General features: G+C 40.2%; 1 protein-coding gene across 3 annotated transcripts in view; it reads right to left on the bottom strand.

Annotated features, from left to right (window-relative positions):
* Positions 1 to 19,105, bottom strand: part of Slk (STE20-like kinase) — a 55,753-nt gene that overhangs the window by 16,756 nt on the left and 19,892 nt on the right. For all 3 annotated transcript variants that reach the window (XM_087584760.1, XM_087584761.1, NM_019349.2), the window contains 10 exon segments: positions 17,533 to 17,581; positions 17,066 to 17,215; positions 13,140 to 13,212; positions 12,808 to 13,002; positions 11,976 to 12,057; positions 9,183 to 9,311; positions 7,523 to 8,875; positions 6,144 to 6,274; positions 5,818 to 5,941; positions 2,114 to 2,293 (listed from right to left, as the gene is read on the bottom strand). In XM_087584760.1, the coding sequence (XP_087440886.1) occupies positions 2,114 to 2,293; positions 5,818 to 5,941; positions 6,144 to 6,274; positions 7,523 to 8,875; positions 9,183 to 9,311; positions 11,976 to 12,057; positions 12,808 to 13,002; positions 13,140 to 13,212; positions 17,066 to 17,215; positions 17,533 to 17,581 (2,466 nt within the window).

The following is a 19,105-nucleotide window of genomic DNA, read 5'->3' as shown; positions in this document are numbered from 1 at the left end:
GTTAAAGCTGTTAAAAAGCTTCCTTTCAGCATGCATTAGCAGAAGCGAGAGTTGGTGGGAAGAACAGAAACAGAGAGCATGCTTGATCTCCATGCAGAAAGAGACAGCAGCACGCAAGGTTACTCCCTGCCTGACTGTCCCCTCGTATTAATCAGTGACAGAGTGCTTACAGCTGAGAGGACGGTGACAGACTCAGAAACTACAAACCCACCTATCCATACATTTAGGACTCAAAGCACACGAAAAGCTAATGCCATTTATAAGGTGCAAATTTACAACTGACTTGACAATACAGAGGAAGAGTACTAAATGCTCCACATCATGGCAAGGGTAGGAAAGGGGTCAAGAAGCAAGTGGGACTTCAAAGGCACAAGAGAAAAATCAATTTTTCCATAAAATATACCATTCATACATGGTATGACAAAATGCATATCGCTTACAACTTTTTGTAGGATTAGATAACATTCTCTTTGGTGGAAACTGAAGCCAAGTTGGTGAGCTTTAAAATCAGTAACATAAGGAATCTTAAAGTTTGGTAAACTATGATTTGTTACACTAAACCACATATATTTTAAAATGGAGCATATTTTTTAATTCCTTCTTCTTTATCAAAAGCCTAAAGGTGAGTTTCACGCAGCAGAAGCTCCAGAGCCCAGCTCTGAAAAACAAGCGCGTGTTCGCAAGAGAAAGAGCCCAGACTCCAAATCACCACATGCCACGGCACCCAAGAAAGAGACTGATTCTGATTCAACAGTGTCCTTAAAGTTCCCAACAATAATTCCTCATGAAACCAAATCACCAATCAGAGCGAGAGACTCCCAAATTGCAAGAAGTTTAGCAGTAAGGAAAAAATACACAATGAGATTATTCAATATAAACACAACACAATCTCAAACAGAACATCCCAAATTCAAAATAGTAACAGAACTACAGACTTACTCATCTAGAATTAAGTCTTTTAATTTAATGTGATGCAAATATTAGCCTCTCAAATGACCCAGGGTTTTTTTTAAATTAGCAAAGATTTTATCATGAAGCAACTCTATATAAAACCTAACAATAAAACAACCTCTTAGAAATGCTAACTACAGCGGATAAAGCTGCACAGCAGCATGTACATGTGCCCTGAGGAGAGCATCAGGTACTTGCTGTTAATGCTCAGTCCTGAGGAGAGCATCAGGTACTTGCTGTTAATGCTCAGTCCTAAGGACAGCATCAGGTACTTGCTGTTAATGCTCAGTCCTACCTGAATATATCCTCAGGAGTTAATAATATGATGTTCAGTTTTCCTCTTAATTAAATGTGTAAGTCAGATGCTAAAATCTTGGTAACTGAGACATGAAACAAAAGTGAAAATGTATTTCCTAGTTTGGCTGAGATATTTTCTTTCAACCCTAATAGATCTGACCGTAATTATTTTCCCCTGGGGTTGTTTATATACTGAAAATGTAAATCCCTCACCTGCACTGCAGATGTAAAACAAATCATAAAATCATCACTGGCAATCGCTTGGATGTATTTGATTTTAATCTAGGAACCTCTTTACTAGCTGATAACCAGCTACAAAACAACCCGGAAGCAGCTCGGGAAAGTCAAAACCTTGTTATAATCACATAATTTTTTTTCCCCAAAGGTATAGTAAGAGGTGCTATTTTGAATATCAAGCTATTCAGGTTTTGCTTGGTAAAATGTCTTAAAAAAAATCAATAAACCTAATAAAAAAATTCAAATGTCAAGTAAATTGTAAATAATAATTCTGGCTGCTACCAGTAAATACCAAAGAAGTTAAGTTCTCTTGAAAAGGTATTTCCAAAGAAGGCCCTAAATATCGCATTAATAAGAAGGGATGGCAGAAAGAAATACAGCTTGGACTGTATTTGAAGACTTAGTTCAAAAACAGGCACTGAAACCTCTTTTATTCCCGATTTCTTGCCAGCAAAATGAGGATAATATCTGACTTTATTAACTGCCAGCCTATCACTGTTTGGAAGACAGAACAGAGGAACAAATAAATGAGTACTATTCAGTCACCCACAATTATCCCTAATTCCTTAGTCTGCGATTTGCATTTTAAAAAGCGGCTGTGGTAGTTAACAACAATAGCTACCCTTACCTCCTTCTTTCGGTTTCTTAGCATATTCTGGAACTTGGACAGCTCCTTCTCCTGCTCTCCTTTGATGCGCTTAGCTTCGTCTCTCAGGCGGTTTGTGTGTTCTTGTTCTAGTCGTTCAATTGTCTGTTTCTGCTGCTTCTCTAGATTCTCAATTTCTTGGTCATATTGTCGCTTCTTACTCTGTAAAACAATGCAGTCTGCTAGCATGCTAACTAATCATCAAATATCCAAGTATGGCACAATCTTCAATATAGAAAAACTTATTACAAAGTATGCAAGAGGGAAGGGAAGGAAGAAAGGAAGGAAGGAGGGAAGGAGGGAAGGAGGGAAGGAAGGAAGTTGAAGCCAGGCATGGTACACATGTCTGCAATTCTAGCACCTGAAAAGATAAGAATGAACACTATATACTGAGACACTGTCTCACAAAATAAAGACAAAACAAAGTTCTCAAAAATAAAAGAAACTGAAAACAAAACAGTTTGCAAAAATCTATGCAGGGAAGACATAATTTCTAAAATTATGGAAAACAGAATAAAAGGACCACGAAAGCTCTGGGTGAGAATATCTCTCATTATTTTCTCAGGACACTGTTGTGGTGACCAAACACAAAATCAACAATGCCACACACCACAGTCCTCAACACTTAACACAAGACTGCAAAGGATTATAACTTAAACTTCCATATTATTCTAAATGATGTTTTTCTTCTAACATACATCAAGCTAGATATTCAACCAACCTTACTGAGATTCTGTACCACATTCCTAAATTCCCCTCCCAACTGCGAACACAGTGAGCCCTCAAAGTCTCCGAAACAAGTGCACAGCACAGCAGCGGTGACGAGGCCACGAGGGCCTGACTAACTGTACGAGCCCGGGAAGAAAGTAAATTCTGAAAAGCCACAAACAAGTTCTAATCTCAGCTCGAGCTAGATTGCCTTAAAACTTTAGAATCCAGAAAACTTGGACAGTTTCCTAGATGATAAAGGTATAGAAAAGGGTTTTCTAAGTAGAATTCTATTTGCCCAAGAATTAAGGCCAACAACTGATAAATAGGATTTCATAAAACTAAAAAGCTCCTGAAAAGCTAAGAAACAGTGAGCTGAACAGGAGGTACACAGAATGGAAGAGAGCCCTTACCAGCTCTGACTCTGACAGGATTAATATCCAGAACACACAACTCAAAATCAAAGAGCAACAACCAACAACCCATTTGAAACCGAGGCCTGAGTAGAGACTTTTCAAAAGAAGAAACAAATGGCTAAGAAATAGTTCAATAAATGTTCACACTCCCTAGCAATTGGGAAAATTACAAATCAGAAAAGTCCTTGAGACTTTTATCTTACCCCAATCAGAATGGCAAAAAGACCAATGGGATAACTGACAGCAAATGCTGGAGGGGAAGTGAGGGAGTGGGTAGACTGCAAACTGCTACAGCTCCTAGGGGAAGTAGCGTGGAGAATCCTCGAAAAGGAAAAGTAAATCTCCCACACGACTGAACAGACCATTCTTTGGCATATGCCCAAAGGACCTGGCAGATACTTGCTACCTACCTGACAGATCCTACTAAATACAGACACTTGCTCAGCCATGCTTACTGCTGCTCTAACCACAGCTAGGAAACGGAACCATTCTGAATGTCCTTCAACTGGGGAGTGAATAGTGAAAATATGATACATACACACTATGGAATACTATGCAGAAGTTAAGAAAAATGAAACCATGAAATCTGTAGGCAAATGGATGGAAATAGAAAGGACTACATTGAGTTAATCCAGTCCCAGAAAGACAAACATCACATATTCTCCTTCACGATAGCTCTTAATTCAAATCTTCACATTTTACTCTATAACCTAGAGTCAGAAAAATAGCAGAAGCCAGAAAACTAGCAAAGGAGCATGGGGGAAGGTGAGTACAATACAGAAGAGAGTAGCAGGGAGCAGGGTAAATGTAATTTGAAGAGGAAATGGGAGAAATGGGGTGGTGGTGGGAGTGGGAAGTGGGACAAAGGTCAATGCGTAAGAGGAAGGAGGGTATAGTAAGAACATCTGAAAAAGTCATAAGAAATCTTTTTACCTATTTACCTAAATTATACACATAATATATCTAAGTCTATATGTGTTTATGTTTATATATGTGTGTGTGCGCGTACACACACACACACACACGCATAATCTAAATAAAATTTTCCCACCTTGGCCGACAATGTTTTTCCCCCCAAAAGCTATAGACTATCTCACAAAAACCCCAAAACCAGGCATTAGAAGCCCCCTTATGAGCTGTTGGTCAGGGGAGTCCAAGAAACTCCCAAAATGCTATAGCTCACTGCAGCTGCCTCTGGCTGCCTCCTAGAAGTTGAAGGTAAATCCCTATTGCTGAAGACACCACCCATTTCATACACCAGACCAGAAGAAGACCCAGGCTGAATCTAACCTGAAAGCCTCCTCCCAAACGGAGCAGCTTTTATGGTACCAGAAAATCCCATGCAAGCGTTGTGTCCTGCCTATGTGTCCAGCTCTGATGCTTGCATCCTGCCTATGTGTCCAGTTCTGATGCTTGTGTCCAGCTCTGATGCTTGTGTCCAGCTCTGATGCTTGTGTCCCACCTATGTGTCCAGCTCTGATGCTTAGGAACTACACCAACCAGCACGGCAGGGTAACCACATGGCACTCATATCTCGGTGGTAACCAACATGCCTGGTACTGGAAACCTAGCCAGCTTATCTGGAGCTGTAGGTTTGGGGGGAGACCTACAGCCATCACTTCACAAACCCAGCATGATCCCTGACTGCACTTCACTGTTTGTCTTTATACCTACAGGCAACTAGCCTTCACCCCTCCACAGCAACAAACAAACAAACAAAATCATGACAGACCACGACATTAACTAAAACGCAGAGAACGAGTGATCATCTGGTGCCAGCCCCAGCCGACCCATCCACACGCAACTCCTGCACTCAAGGCTCAGGGACACTACGGAAGAGAGAGCAGACAACCGTAAGAAACAGAGGAACAGGGTATCTGCTATGAGACTGAGTCTCCCAGGAAGGTAAGGAACACTACACCCATGAACAAAGAACTTAGTTGACTAAGGAATGCTGAGAGTGAAGAAATGGCCTTCCCCAGAGACAAGCCCTCCAACTGATATGACACCAGTGGTTAGCCCTGAAATCATTTAACATATAAGCAACATTACACAAACTGGGCATGCTACAGTTGTACATTTAGGAATACACATATGCTAGAAGGAAGGAAAAAAAGGTCTGAGACCATGAATTTAAAGGGGAAGAGTTGGAGAGAGGAAAGGGAAAGGGGAATTTATGTAATAATATTTTAATTTCAAAATAGTTTTAAAAAAAAGCAAAACCCTAAGATTATAAACTGGAAGACAAAACTGGAACCCGAAAGAGGCATTCAGTAACAGGGCTCTCTAAAACCTTGGTAAACAGTCTACCAGGCTCCTAATACTAACTTTCATGACATTTCAAATGAAACTTGGCTTACATGAATCAGTGAGAAGACAGGAATTGGAAATCCCTTTCAAGAAGCTGTGTTTCTAAAAAACCCCTCAGAAACAGAGGCCTGAGTGATCCATCACAAGAGCAGGGAAACCTCCTCCTCAGAGATCAGTGTCTGCAGCTACTCTAGGGTCTCAAATGCACGTGGTCTCAGTCCCTGACGTCACACACAGGACCTAAGGCCTCACCAGCATCTCCTGCTCAAAGCGCCTGAAGATCTGCTCGCGCTGCTGCTGCAATTTCCCGTTGAGCTGCTGCTGGGCTTTCTGCTCTTCCTTCTGGAGAAGCCTTAGCTCTCGAAGTTCCTGACGCCTGACAAGGTGTAATAGAAAGAAGCAAAGTGTACTTTGGAGTAACAGTTTACATAAAAGCTTTAACTGTAGGGTTTTAAACCAAAAACAAATTTTCAAATAATCTAAAATTAACCAAGTATGTACTGCCTTCTCTATTCTTCAGGTTCCAGAAACAGCAAAGAGGTTAAAACTCATGTTAATTACATGGTTTCTCTACTTACCTGAGAAACCTCAATTCCTCGGTTTTAGAGTCGCTGTCTGTAACTATCTTTGATGTTGTCACACTCACTTCTACTCCATCAACAATAAATTTACGTGTTTTCTTCAATGTTTTCTTCTGTCTTCTTGTCTCCTGAGTGAGATTTCATTTGGGGTTAGGCTTTGTATAAATATCACCCATGAAAGATATTTTCTTCTTTAAAAATGAAGACGTCTCAACAGTCATGAATACTGCACGTATAAAACAATAGGAATCGTCTGTGCAACAGCTATTATCATCTCATACCTACATTGAGAACTCACACTCAACTTTGAAGATGAAAGAAAAAAACTTTAATTTTAAGTGAAATTGGGCATTCTGGTCATGTGCATATAAAATCCTATGACACTGCATAATTTGGCAAAATAATAATAAAAATTTCATATAAACAGGATAACTTTTACATATTAACCTTTTCATCTTTCACTTTGTGGATTCTCACCCCTACAGGGAGACAATTACTTTGTTTACTGGAGATGGAGGGTGTAGAAAGCCACACCCAGCACTCAAGAGTCTGATGAGAGGTTGGGGGGCTCCATACAAGATTCTAGAAAGAAACAAGAAACACAGGGAGGGAATGAAAGGGAAAAAAAAAAACTATGAAAGGAGAAGGGGAAGAGAAAGAAGGAAACAAAGGGGAAAGGAGGGGACCAAAAGGGGAAAGAAAAAAAAGGAGTACCAAAAACTCCCTGGTGGAAGAACAGGCATGAAATTGAAAATGTGTCAGAATTCAGGTTTGACCCAGCACCTTCCAGCCACCTCACTTCTCCATCCTCCAGTTCTAGGGCCAAAATGTGCCTTCCAAACTGGACTACGGCAGCAGCCCCAGCTGCTAACACTGGCATGCTTTAAATGTATGCACATGTACCTGAGAGCACGCACACGCTCGCGCTCGCGCTCTCTCTCGCTCGCTCGCTCTCATAAGCACGCACGCACACACATTCCTTAACCTATAAATTTCACATTTCTCCAGTTTCTACAATAAGGGATAAGCAATTAGCATTCCCTTAGTTCTCACATAATAGCTACAGTGAAAGAGAACTAACTTCGCCCATAAACATTCAAAGTAACAAACACCCCCATTACTACATACCCTAACCCTCAGGAGCTTTGTTAAACCTGCTAAGCTACACTGAGATATGTGCAAGAAAGGAGCACGCTCTACCAAAACTTCTAACGATTATTCCCAGAATCTCTCTCCAATTCTTTTTGATTGCCTTATAACTCCAAAAGAACTAATAGAATTACTATTACACTGATATAATAGTGTTTTAGGTTGCAATGAACTAGAAATTGCCAAAATAACAAAGCAAAGCCAAACAAGGCTGCAGACACACTTACCTGCAGAGACACCGAGCCACTGTCCTTGGTTTTGCTCAGGAAGCTAGAGATGGACAAGTTCAGGTCACTGCTGCTGTTCTCCACAGTGGACCCAGTCCCTGAGTCCGTGTCATTTCCCTTTCCATTTTCAGGCTCTGGTGGCAGTATGGTTTCAGGTTTTGGCAAAGCACCCATTTCTCCTTTATTTTCTGTGTTTTCCGAATGAATATTAATACTGGGTATTAAGACAGGGGGAGGTTCGCTGGGCTGCGATGCTGCAGGAGCTTGGGGCTCTGCTTTAATTGGCAGTTCCTGTGCATTTTCTTCTCTCTCCAAATCTACCTCCGTAGCAGCCTCCCCTTTGCTCCCTAGAGCCTGTTCCTCAGCACCAGTAACTCCAAGTCTCTCTAGTTCCTCAATGCTATTTGACTCGCTGACTTGGTCAACTTCGTCAGTCTCTGGTTCCTCCGTGGTTGCCCGTGTGCTCTCTGAAGTGCTGGTTACCTGTCCCTCACCTTCACACACTGCAGACTGCTGCTCTAGCTGCTTATCCTCTACTCTCTCTCCACTACGAGGCTCTTCCTCAGCACCATGAGCCTCAGGGCCCTCAGTGGCCTTCTCTGTTAGTGTCTGGGCAGGCTCCGGGGCTTCTTCCCCAGCCCCACCCTCTGCATCCTGGCTCTGCTCAGCAGCCTTCTGGGTATCACCTGGAGCCTCGTCTGTTCCCACCTCACTGCTTATATCACTGATCACAACTTTTTGAGTTTTATCATCTTTTCCCAATTTCTCTTGGGTTTCTTCCTTTGTAAACCCAACTTCATTGTCAATTGCCTGAAAATCTGCCTCTTTTTCTCCAGTTTCTTGAGAAACTAAGTCCATTGTTTGAATATGTATATCTTTAATTTCTTCAGATTGTGTAAGTTTATTCTCAATTATCTCTTGGTTTTCTTCATTTCTGTCTTCCTCTGGTTTCAGACAATCAGTGTTTGTTTCTAAAATTACTATATTGCTGTCATTTCCTTCACCGACTAAATTAACATCCACAGTTTGTTGGTCTTCTGTATCTGGTTGACTTTCCAGTTTGGGTCTTTTCTTCTCTCTCCCATTCTCATGGAATCCTACCGCTTGGTCATTTGGTTCAGCCACAGTTTCTAAGTTAACATCATTTGCAGGCCCATCCACATCCACAGCCTTCTCAGGTCCCTCAGGAGTAGGCTTCTCACTAAGAACTTTGTTGCTAAATTTATCCCCAGAAGTATTGTGTTCTGTTCTTTCTGACACAGATTCCAAAATACAAGCATTTTGTGAAAGCTTATCTTCCTCAGAGCTGGCAATGCTGAGGTCAGAGGAGGCGCGTTTATTCGCAGGTATTGGCTACAAAAGATTTTATACATCATTAGTACTAAAACGTGAGCTCAAGATGGTCATCTAAATAATGGCTTTATATATCTATACTCAGATGGTATTTTAATAGCTATATTCTATAAAACTTGAGGTTATAAAATAACTTTGAAAAGTGACCTTCTTCAATAATGAACATGATGACAATAGGGGACAAGGGAACCTTGTCACTAGCGTCACTTCTAACTGAAGGTTTTGCACTGCACCCTTAGATCCATGTGCAACCACACCTCAAAGCCTGCCTCGAAAACTCTTCTAACAAGACTCCTGAAGAACTGACCAGAGCACTCTCTGTCTCATCATCGTCATCTTCCTCTTTGCCATCTTCAACTTCTTCTGTTACTTCAGCCTTCGCCTCAGCAATCAATTCTCGGACTGGTTTGTTGGAATCAACGGTAACAAAGGGATGCTGTTGACCGTTAGAAAAAAAAGCATGCTCAATGATAACTGAAATGCTTGTAAATTTTAAATATATAAAAAGATCCTCCTGTGATAAAAACTATGAAATATGGATATAAAAACATATACAACTTCAAACATTATACCTGGAACAAAATGGAGAGGGGAGTGAGCAAAATGGAAGATTGCCTGAGCTGGAATTTGTTTTGTATAATTTAGTTTTTATTTTTTAAAAACACTATTATTTAGTGTGTGTGTGTGTGTGTGTGTGTGTGTGTGTGTGTGTGTGTGTGTACATGAAAAGGTCAGAGTGTCAAGAGTCAGTTTTCTCTGTCATATGGTCCTGGAGATCCAACTCAGTTTGCAAGCTCAGCTGCAGGTACCTGTACTTAGCCATCTTGCAGACCTCTATGTTTTGCTTTGTTTTACTAATTTGAAGGAATTTTGTCAATAATTAAAACAATTTGGTTTTTCTAAGTTTGAGAGTTTCATTAACAATTTTTTTTCAAGATTTATTTACTTATGTAAGTGAGTACACTGTCACTCGTTCTCTTCAGACACACCAGAAGAGGGCATCAGATCACACTACAGATGGTTGTGAGCCACCATGTGGTTGCTGGGAATTGAACTCAACAACTGCTGAGCCATCTCTCCAGCCCATCATTACAATCTTTAAGATTTAATAAAGCACATTTTAAGTTTAGGCATCATGTCCTTAAGAAGGTAACTCCTTAAGGCCAGCGAGACAGCTCTGTGGGCTAACAACCTGAGTCCGAGCATCAGCACAACCCTGGAAGGACAAGAACTCCTGACAGTCACCAAACACACACAGTGCTGTGGAAAAGCAGCCACACTACACACAGGTATGTACGCCCACACAGTTGTATTACATCAGTATCTACATAAATCCCATCAGAGTATTAGTAAAAACCTTTACAAAGTCCTTTACATTTATGCTAACAGTATCTACAAATACTTGCCTTTTAAAATGATCCTAAGGTCAAGTAAAGGATGTTTCCCTCATCTCTGTGCTCTTAGCTCATAACAGTGTCTGTGTGGTAGCTACTCTTAGTTGTCAACATCTGGAATTAGCTAAAACCCAAGCCGCTGGGTATGCTGTGAGGAATTTTTCTTGATCAAACCATTTGAAATGGGGCCTTACCTATATTCCACCTTCTGCAGTAGGCAGATCCACCTTAACCCAGGCCACACTTTCCACCGGCAGCCTATTTAAAGGATGTGGAAAATGGGGGGTGGGGATTTAGCTCAGTGGTAGAGCGCTTGCCTAGGAAGCGCAAGGCCCTGGGTTCGGTCCCCAGCTCCGAAAAAAAAAGAACCCCCCCCCCCAAAAAAAAGGATGTGGAAAATGGAAGCTTTACTTTACTCTTTGCCTGCTCCCTCTCACTCGTGTTGGCAAACCCACTCCTTCCCTGGCATCAGAGCTTACTTCTTTTGGAATCCCATCACATACTGAAGACCATCTGAGACATCCAGCCTTACAGACTGAACAACTACTGGATTCTTAAACTTTCCAACAGGAGACAGCCATTGTTGAAACAGTCATACCATACCTGTAAGTCACTCTCGTAGAACCTGTTTGTACACACAGATCAATTCTATCAATTCTGCTCTCTATCGGTTCTGTTTCTCTAGGGAACCCTACCTAATACCATCTGCTTGAGCTAAGATCTTCAAATACAGGGACAATGAAATACTAAAAGTGTTTAGGGACATAGAGATATACTTGTTAAAACAGAGCAAGGCAATTTTCCCACACCCTATCCCAAGATAAACAGGTCAGCTTAATACACTACCACACTGGCATTACACAACATACATCCTTACAGCAACTGCTCTAAGATTTGTTATTCTGTTTATCTCTAAAATTGTGAGATAATGTAATGACACACTTTTATTTCAAATATAAGGAACAGGCCCTACTTTAAAATAAAATCCAATTTATCTAGCCATCTTCCATTAGAGAGAGAGAGAGGGGTTGGGGTGGGGGGAGGTGCTGTTCACTTATGTGCAGAGGCCAGGATAACCTCGGTGTCATTGTTCCTCAGGCACCATTCACCTTTTTTTTTTTTTTTTTTTGAGACAGGATCTCTCACTGACCTGGGGCTTGCCACTTTGGTTTATACTGGATGGCCAACACACCCAGGAATGGACCTACCTCTGCTTCCTCAGCACTGGGATTAAAAGCATGTGCCACCACACTTGGCTTTTTAACATGGGTTCTGGGGATATAGTGCAGGTCCCCACGTCTGGTCAGCAAACACATTATGAATAACCCACCTCCTCAGCCCCTACAGCACTTTGAAAAGTCAACACTATTAACTGTACCCTTAACTCTTGAAATAAAAGGAACAAAAAAAGATTCATGAGCCCATAACCTCTGCAATAAGGTGTTAGCTTTCAGTCATTAGAGAGAGCATGCAAATAGCTATTACAACAAACAGAACATAATTACACAGGAGAGACCATTTACAGACTAAATGCCTGTGAATAATGACAACACATGTGCTCCTAGGTCATGTAAACAGCTACGTAATGCTTTTCCACAGAGACACCCAAGTGGACAGGGTGAACAATGAAGGGCTCTGACAGTGCATCCTCTCAAAGACAATGCTAAGACACTCTGACTTGTTGGCATCACACTGTCCTGTCTCACCTGTAACAGCTGGGATGTGGTCCACCGCGCATCCACATTCTTTTCCAAGCATTTCTTTAGAAAGTCCTTAAAATTTGAAGACCTGCCAAATAAAATGTCAACAAGAGCATTTTATTTTACTTCTTTGTTATTAATTTTAAAAATCAAATAAAACTCCTTAATAAATTATGTTTAGTTTCACTATATTTAGTATAGATTAGTATTAATTTACTAAGGTAAGAAAACTAATAAGATAAGGCTTTATGAAACATATTCTGTAAATATGTTAGACAGATAAGCAATAGGGCACACGGATGACACTGAGGTGCAGCCGCATCCTCACAAGTTGTCAAAATGTAACAAAAACTGTCACACGAAGTCCCGCAAATACATACCAACTGTATACGGGCTTCAGTTTACAGAACAGAAAATGTCTTTCACACAGAACCCTGTCAATCAGTTATTATAACGGTTTTCACGAGCCTTAAGTCTTTCTCGGGTGTTTTTGTTTTTACTTTATGTACAGATGTTGAGTACCTGCATTTCACATAACCAAGTATGTGTCTAGTACTGACAGAGGCCAGAAGAGGGCATCAAAGCCCCAGGATCTGAATTACAGCCAGCTGTGAGCCACCAAATGGGTGCTGGCTCAACCCAGACCCTCTGCAAGAGTAGCCAGTGCTCTTAATGGCTGAGCAACCTCCCCAGGCCCTTCAGTCTTAGAAACAGACCCCCATCAGTTTCCTCACTGACAGTCTCTGTGCCACATTCTCAAACTTAAAGACCCTTAGCAAACTAGGAGAACAGGACACTTCATTTCGGTTCTTTCAGGACCCTCTTTACAACAGCTTACCATCTGGATGGCTGTGCTAGTGTGGGGGGCTCCGACTTTGCTATTTTCAGCAGCACTCGCATTGGGTTTAGCTCATGATGAGGCGGCTCTATCTCAGCCATTTCTATTAAAGTGATTCCCAGGGACCAAACATCCGCTTTGTAGTCATAGGGTCTGTCCTTCGATGTCTCACACATGACGACTTCAGGAGCCATCCTACAAAGAAAGGAAAATCAAAGTCCAGATGTGTAAATAATGGTCATTACACACCACAGTCAGGATAATGACTATGTGTGGACAGTAGCTACTGCAGACACAACTAACAGCATAAACTCATGAGAACGAGTACCTACCAATACGGTGTGCCAATAAATGAATCCCTCCTTTGAATTGTCCTGGTATTCTTAGCTGACACTCCAAAATCCGCTTGAAATAAATAATCATACAACAATGTTAATGACAGCGTTTAAGCATGATGAATTGTATTCAATGGAGTAAAAGAGGCAAGTATTTCACGTCTTTAGTAAGGCCTCCCTTATTAAAAGGTAAGCAGAACACAAAGAATTTCTTTGCCATTCTAATTCCTTTTTAAATTTCTGTGTGTACTGTGTAGTACATATATGTGTTCATGTGTGCATATAGGGTGTGTGCATACATGCTCATGGAGGCCAGAGGTCAATGTCAGGTGTCTTCCCCTATTCTTCTTCATCCTACTTTTGGAAACGTTACCTCTTAATGAGCTTGGAGATCACCATTTTGGCAAAACCAGCCTGGCCAGGAAGCACTAGGATTCCTCCCGTCTCCAGACCCAGCACCGGGGTTATGAGCATCATCCCCACACCCAGCTTTTCCATGGGTTCTTGGGATCCAACATCAGGACCTCATATACCACACCAGGCACTTTGCCCACTGAGCCATCTCAACCTCTCTAATCTTAACCATCTCCTTTCTCTCATCCTTCAAACAATTGCTAAATTTCTCATCACAAATATACTGATCACATCTAGATACACAAATGATAAGTAATGATAAATTTCTCAGAATTGAATACAAAAAACAGTCACTCTAAATTAAAACAATTACATACTTCAAAACAAATGCCAAGTTTGCACGCTATAATCAAATCAATGGCGATACCTTCCTGTAGTGTGAAAAACAGAAATTATAGCCAAGCCGCCCTCATGACAGCACTGTATCTCATGAGCATCATCAGGAAGCCACGCTACAAAAGCTGAGCTGAGCAGTGGTGCACGCCTGTGCACACAGTGTGTCAGGTTCAGGCAGCCTGTGCTCACAGTGTGACAGGTTCAGGCAGCCTGTGCACACAGTGTGTCAGGTTCAGGCAGCCTGTGCACACAGTGTGTCAGGTTCAGGCAGCCTGTGCTCACAGTGTGACAGGTTCAGGCAGCCTGTGCTCACAGTGTGACAGGTTCAGGCAGCCTGTGCTCACAGTGTGACAGGTTCAGGCAGCAAGATCAGGAGTTTAAAGTTACTCTAGGCTGTATAGTAAGATTACCTAAAAATAAACAAACAAACAAAAAATTTAAAAACTTAATTATATTACAAAAGAAACTTGGGAAGCTTTATGGTTTCTGATTTAAGTCATAAAGAACAGTGCCACTGAATTTTATCAGAGGTTCAGCCTACATTTAGCTTAGAACTCAGAACCAACTAATTATCTTAAAAACTAAGTAAAACGGGGTTGGGGATTTAGCTCAGTGGTAGAGCGCTTGACTATCAAGCACAAGGCCCTGGGTTCAGTCCTCAGCTCCAAAAAGAAAAAAAAAAAAAAAAAGACAAAATAACAAAAACTAAATAAAACATTTTTCTGCTTTTGTCCCAAATAATCAAACAACTAAAGAGAATCTTTTCTTATAAAATTATTAACTTACAGTAATAAAGAATAAACTAATTATAAATTTATCAAAAATAATAAATGAAAAATGATATAATCCATTTTGAGGCCTCAAAGAAAAACTATCTGGATATCAAGGACAAATAAGTTTGGGGTGTTAGTCTTGGTAGGGTGGTTTCCTGGCACATGTGAGACCTGGACTCAATACCCAGTAATGAGAAAAGAACGCTAACCAAAGCAGAAAGGTCCCTGACACCTGCTCAGAAAGCAGCACAAGACAACCTGTTCTATGAGGCCTGAGACGCACCAAGCCCCCACCAAGCCTGTGCTTCAACCACTCGCTCCCTCACTGACTCACTCGGTCTTCAGCTCCAGAAAAAAAAAAAAAAGAGAGAGAGAGAGACATTTTCCTAACCATCCAGTCACTGGAAATTTAAACCACATATGTACAGTGTATCTGTTTGCATGCTGCAGACTTTGGAGAAGTCACAACCATTATGATAATCTTTCTGCTTTTCTTTTCTTTCTTTCTTTTTTTGTCTTCCGAGCAATCAAATATTACTCTCTGTAGGTTGATACTATGTAGGTGAAGGCAGACACAAGATAAAACAAGGCCTGTCATTAGATGAGAAGGAAGGGGGATGGGAACAGACGTTTTAGAAGGAGAAGCAGAAGAGAAGGGAGAGGCAACATGGAGGCAGATGTAAACGATCTTCCCCATGCATCTCTACATAGATACAGGTAGTTATAAATATTTAAGGGATGGGTTTCTATAGGTCAATGTATCTTATTTAGGTGGGAAGTTTATATCTTTATCTATTGGTTGTGAGTTTATTGTGCGGCCATATTGGATGGAGAATTTAATATATAAATCTGATTATTGGGTTACAGTTTGTTGAGTCTTGATTTTCCCAGGTAGTTGAGAGCTTATACTTTAACTACCAGGGGGCCGTTACTGGGAGTGTGGGCAGCGTCCATGGCAGGGAACCGCAATAGGCCAGCCCCATGCTGGACTTCTAAATCCTAGCTGGAACCAGAGAGTTCTCGGCTAGCAGAGAGCCACCAGGAGAGATACTAACCAGAGATAAATTATGGTTAGTTCTATGTGGCCCCACAAGTGTCAGAATTAACTCCAGGGACCAGTGTGGCAAGGTGGAATGGCACAAGGACCGCCTGAGTCAGAGAGTACTTGGGGGGAGCATGAAGCCGCTAACATAAAGATACCTGGCAGTGCTGTGTGGCCCTATGTGTACCAGCGCCAGCACAGGATAAAAGGTTCAGGCATTTTATAATATTTGCCATAATAACTCTTTTGGTTGGAACAATGTTAATTTGATGAGAATGCATGCTATTATGTAAAAAGGATAGAGAAGAAATGTGTAATTTATAGAAACGGCAAAGAAAAGTCAAAATTTATATATGAGCAAATTCAAACTCTTGGGATAATGGAGCCATAAAGAGACACAAATGAGTGGTGATACAAGTCAACACAAGAGTGGAAAGGGAGCGGTGGGGGCTGAGGTCAGACAAGCATGTGAAAGACCTGGGGAGGGGTGGGGGCTGGCCGAGTCTAATCCTCACCTTGTCTAAAAACTTACACAGCCTTCCTTGTGGATGTCTGTATCTTTATGGCACAATAAGGATAAAATTTAGCACATCCCACTACATGTTGTGACAATGTAGAATAAGATGTGCAGAATCACTGGAACCAACATCAACATGGCTTTTGAATAATTTTACTTTTTCAGAAAAAAAATTTAAACAGCACTACTTAAAATTGCCCAGTTTAGAAAAACTTTAAAAGGCTGCATCTTCTACTTACATGTATACGTGTGAATTTAACTACTCCAACTAGAAATCTACATCTAATTCTATATTTAATCTTTATCTAATAAATGACATTCACCATTTATTCCTTTGGTATAAAAGACAAAATTAAATGCTAATCCTTAAACTTACTTTATTTTCACACCCGAAGTTACTTGTTAGTTTAGTAAGTGCATAGCAGTAAAATAAAGGAAGAAACCAGAGTGGGGGGTTACTGACATGATAGCACGTGCTTAAGCAGTACCCAGCTCTGGGTAGAAAAATGTGGAACAAAACCTATGAAATACATTATCATAAAGATAAAATGTTCCAAATATAAAGCGCTTCCAAGTGTTCAATCTATATTCAGAAACGTACAGGAAGAAATCTGAACTAGTGCTTTACAAACTCATGCTTCTGAAAAAGAGCACACCCTCCTCCTTCCTGTCCAGGTGTCACTAGGCACTCAGACTTAGGGATGCTCACACTGGGAACTGTGTAACCACCGCAGTGTTACAGCAGCAGCTGGGAGGAAGTCTCCAGGGCTCCACACCTGGGTAGGCCGAAACAGCATCAAGTCATCCATTCCACTGTCATTCAAAGGTTTAAATAACTTACCTAATTTAATGTCTCCATCTAAGGTAAAGAGAATATTGCCAGCTTTTAGATCTCTGTGGATGATTTTATTGTCATGTAGGTAATTCAACGCCTCTAATGTCTGCTTGCAAACTACTTGAATTTGGGACTCAGTTAATGGTCTCTCAAGTTCTACAAGGAGAAAGTAAAAAAAATATATATTTTTTTTATTTTTCTACAATGAGAATATACAGCTAATTAAATATTTTTCAGTGCATTCCTTCACTGTGATCTTTTCAAAGATTATTTGCAGTCATTTATTGTAGAAGAGCTAAGTATCAACAAAAATTATTTTCCTGACAGACTATTCAACATTACATAATTATATTTATCAAAAATATAATTAAGTTGATTTCTTAATGTACCGAATTCTAAAATTACATTTATGCACATTATGGTTAAAATTTGAGAACAATTTAAAAATCAAACATAAAAACAAAGATATTTACCAAGCATCACGGCATCTACTGCTCCCCCTGCACAAAATTCAATGAGGATCTGCACACAAATGAAAAAGTGTTTGTAATTATACCAAGTTTCAAAGCTTAGCAAGAACAAACGAAAAGCTACTGCTCAATCTAGGCTATAGAAACAGTACCATGCCATACATGAAGGGCTCTCTGTCATCAGCTACTGGCCTTAAGTGACGTTCTTCGCAGAATTCACAAGGAGAACGCTATACAAGTATGCCTCCTTTTCTTCTTTTTTGTTTTTGAGTCAGGTTTCCCCAGCTAGACTCAAATCTGCAATCCCCCTGTATCTACCTCCAAAAACTGGTAGGCATGTTTCACCACACCCAGTTATGCTCATTTTTATAAATAAGTTTTTAATATCTTTTTTTCTAAAATTAGCAAACATACATTGTTTAATCATTGTAATATTATATATACACATTTAAAAGATCTTATTAATCTTATTACTAAAATAGTTCATTACCTTCATTTTTCAATTAATTACTATAATGTTAAGTAACCAAATATATTGTCTATCGTTCAATAAATAAATCCTGAAAAAAGCAGGTTTATTTTAAAGATTTATTTATACATATTTAACTATACATACGGGTATGTACCTATGCCAATATATATGAATATATATTTTCTTGAAGGCCAGGAAGCAGTTAAAAGCAGTTGGAAACTACCAAACAACAGGTGCTGAGAACCAAACTTGGCTCCTCTGTAAGAGCAGTACGTGCTCTAAGCACTGAGCCATCTCTCACGCCCTTTTCTTTAAGTCAAAAAAAGAAAGGCACACAGATTCAAACTCAATTATCACTGTCATGTGCCCATCTTTAACTGTTAATTAACAGTTATCATCCTAGAATGATTATTTTATTTATATTAATGGCTCCCGTTAAAGTGTCCCTCATAGTAAACTAAATTTTTATTTTGCAGTAATAACAAGGTCTATTTCTTAAAATGCCTGAGTTTTTATTTTGTAATATTTAGAAATATTCTGATAGAACCCTGAACAAGTATTTTAGAAGACATCACACCAATAATAACTATACTTTTTTAAAATAGTATTTTAGCAAAATGTATAATTCCACATATGTTTTCCCTCTTGCTAAAAATTTTTTTCTTTTTGTTTTTTGAGACAGGATCTCTCTACACAGCCTTGGCTGTCCTGAACTCACTATGCAGACCAAGCCGCCCTCCAACTCACTGAAATCCAAATGCTCTGCCTCCTGAGCGCTGGGAATAGGGTGTGTACCACCACACCAGGCTACTACAGTATTTTTTATAAATGTTCACCAATAACGATTTACTTTCAAAAATCATTATGTGATCTGAAAATTAATTTGAAAGCTAAACTCTTTATCCTCTGGAGAAATAAACAAGCCCAAGAGGGAGCTCACCCAGCCAAGCTCCAAACCAGCGGCAGCTGCATCCAAGAGAGAAGTCTTTTGATTTCAAGCTACATCTTTATTCTAAGAAAAACATCTAAAACGCTATTTTTTTTCTTTTTTCTTTCTTTTTTTTTTTTTGGAGCTGGGGACTGAACCCAGGGCCTTGCGCTTGC

The sequence above is a fragment of the Rattus norvegicus genome, chromosome 1, assembly GCF_021556685.1.
Source record: "Rattus norvegicus strain SHRSP/BbbUtx chromosome 1, alternate assembly SHRSP_T2T, whole genome shotgun sequence".
Taxonomy (NCBI): domain Eukaryota; kingdom Metazoa; phylum Chordata; class Mammalia; order Rodentia; family Muridae; genus Rattus; species Rattus norvegicus.
Note: the sequence above shows the minus strand (reverse complement) of the source record. Positions and strands in the feature narration are given on the sequence as shown.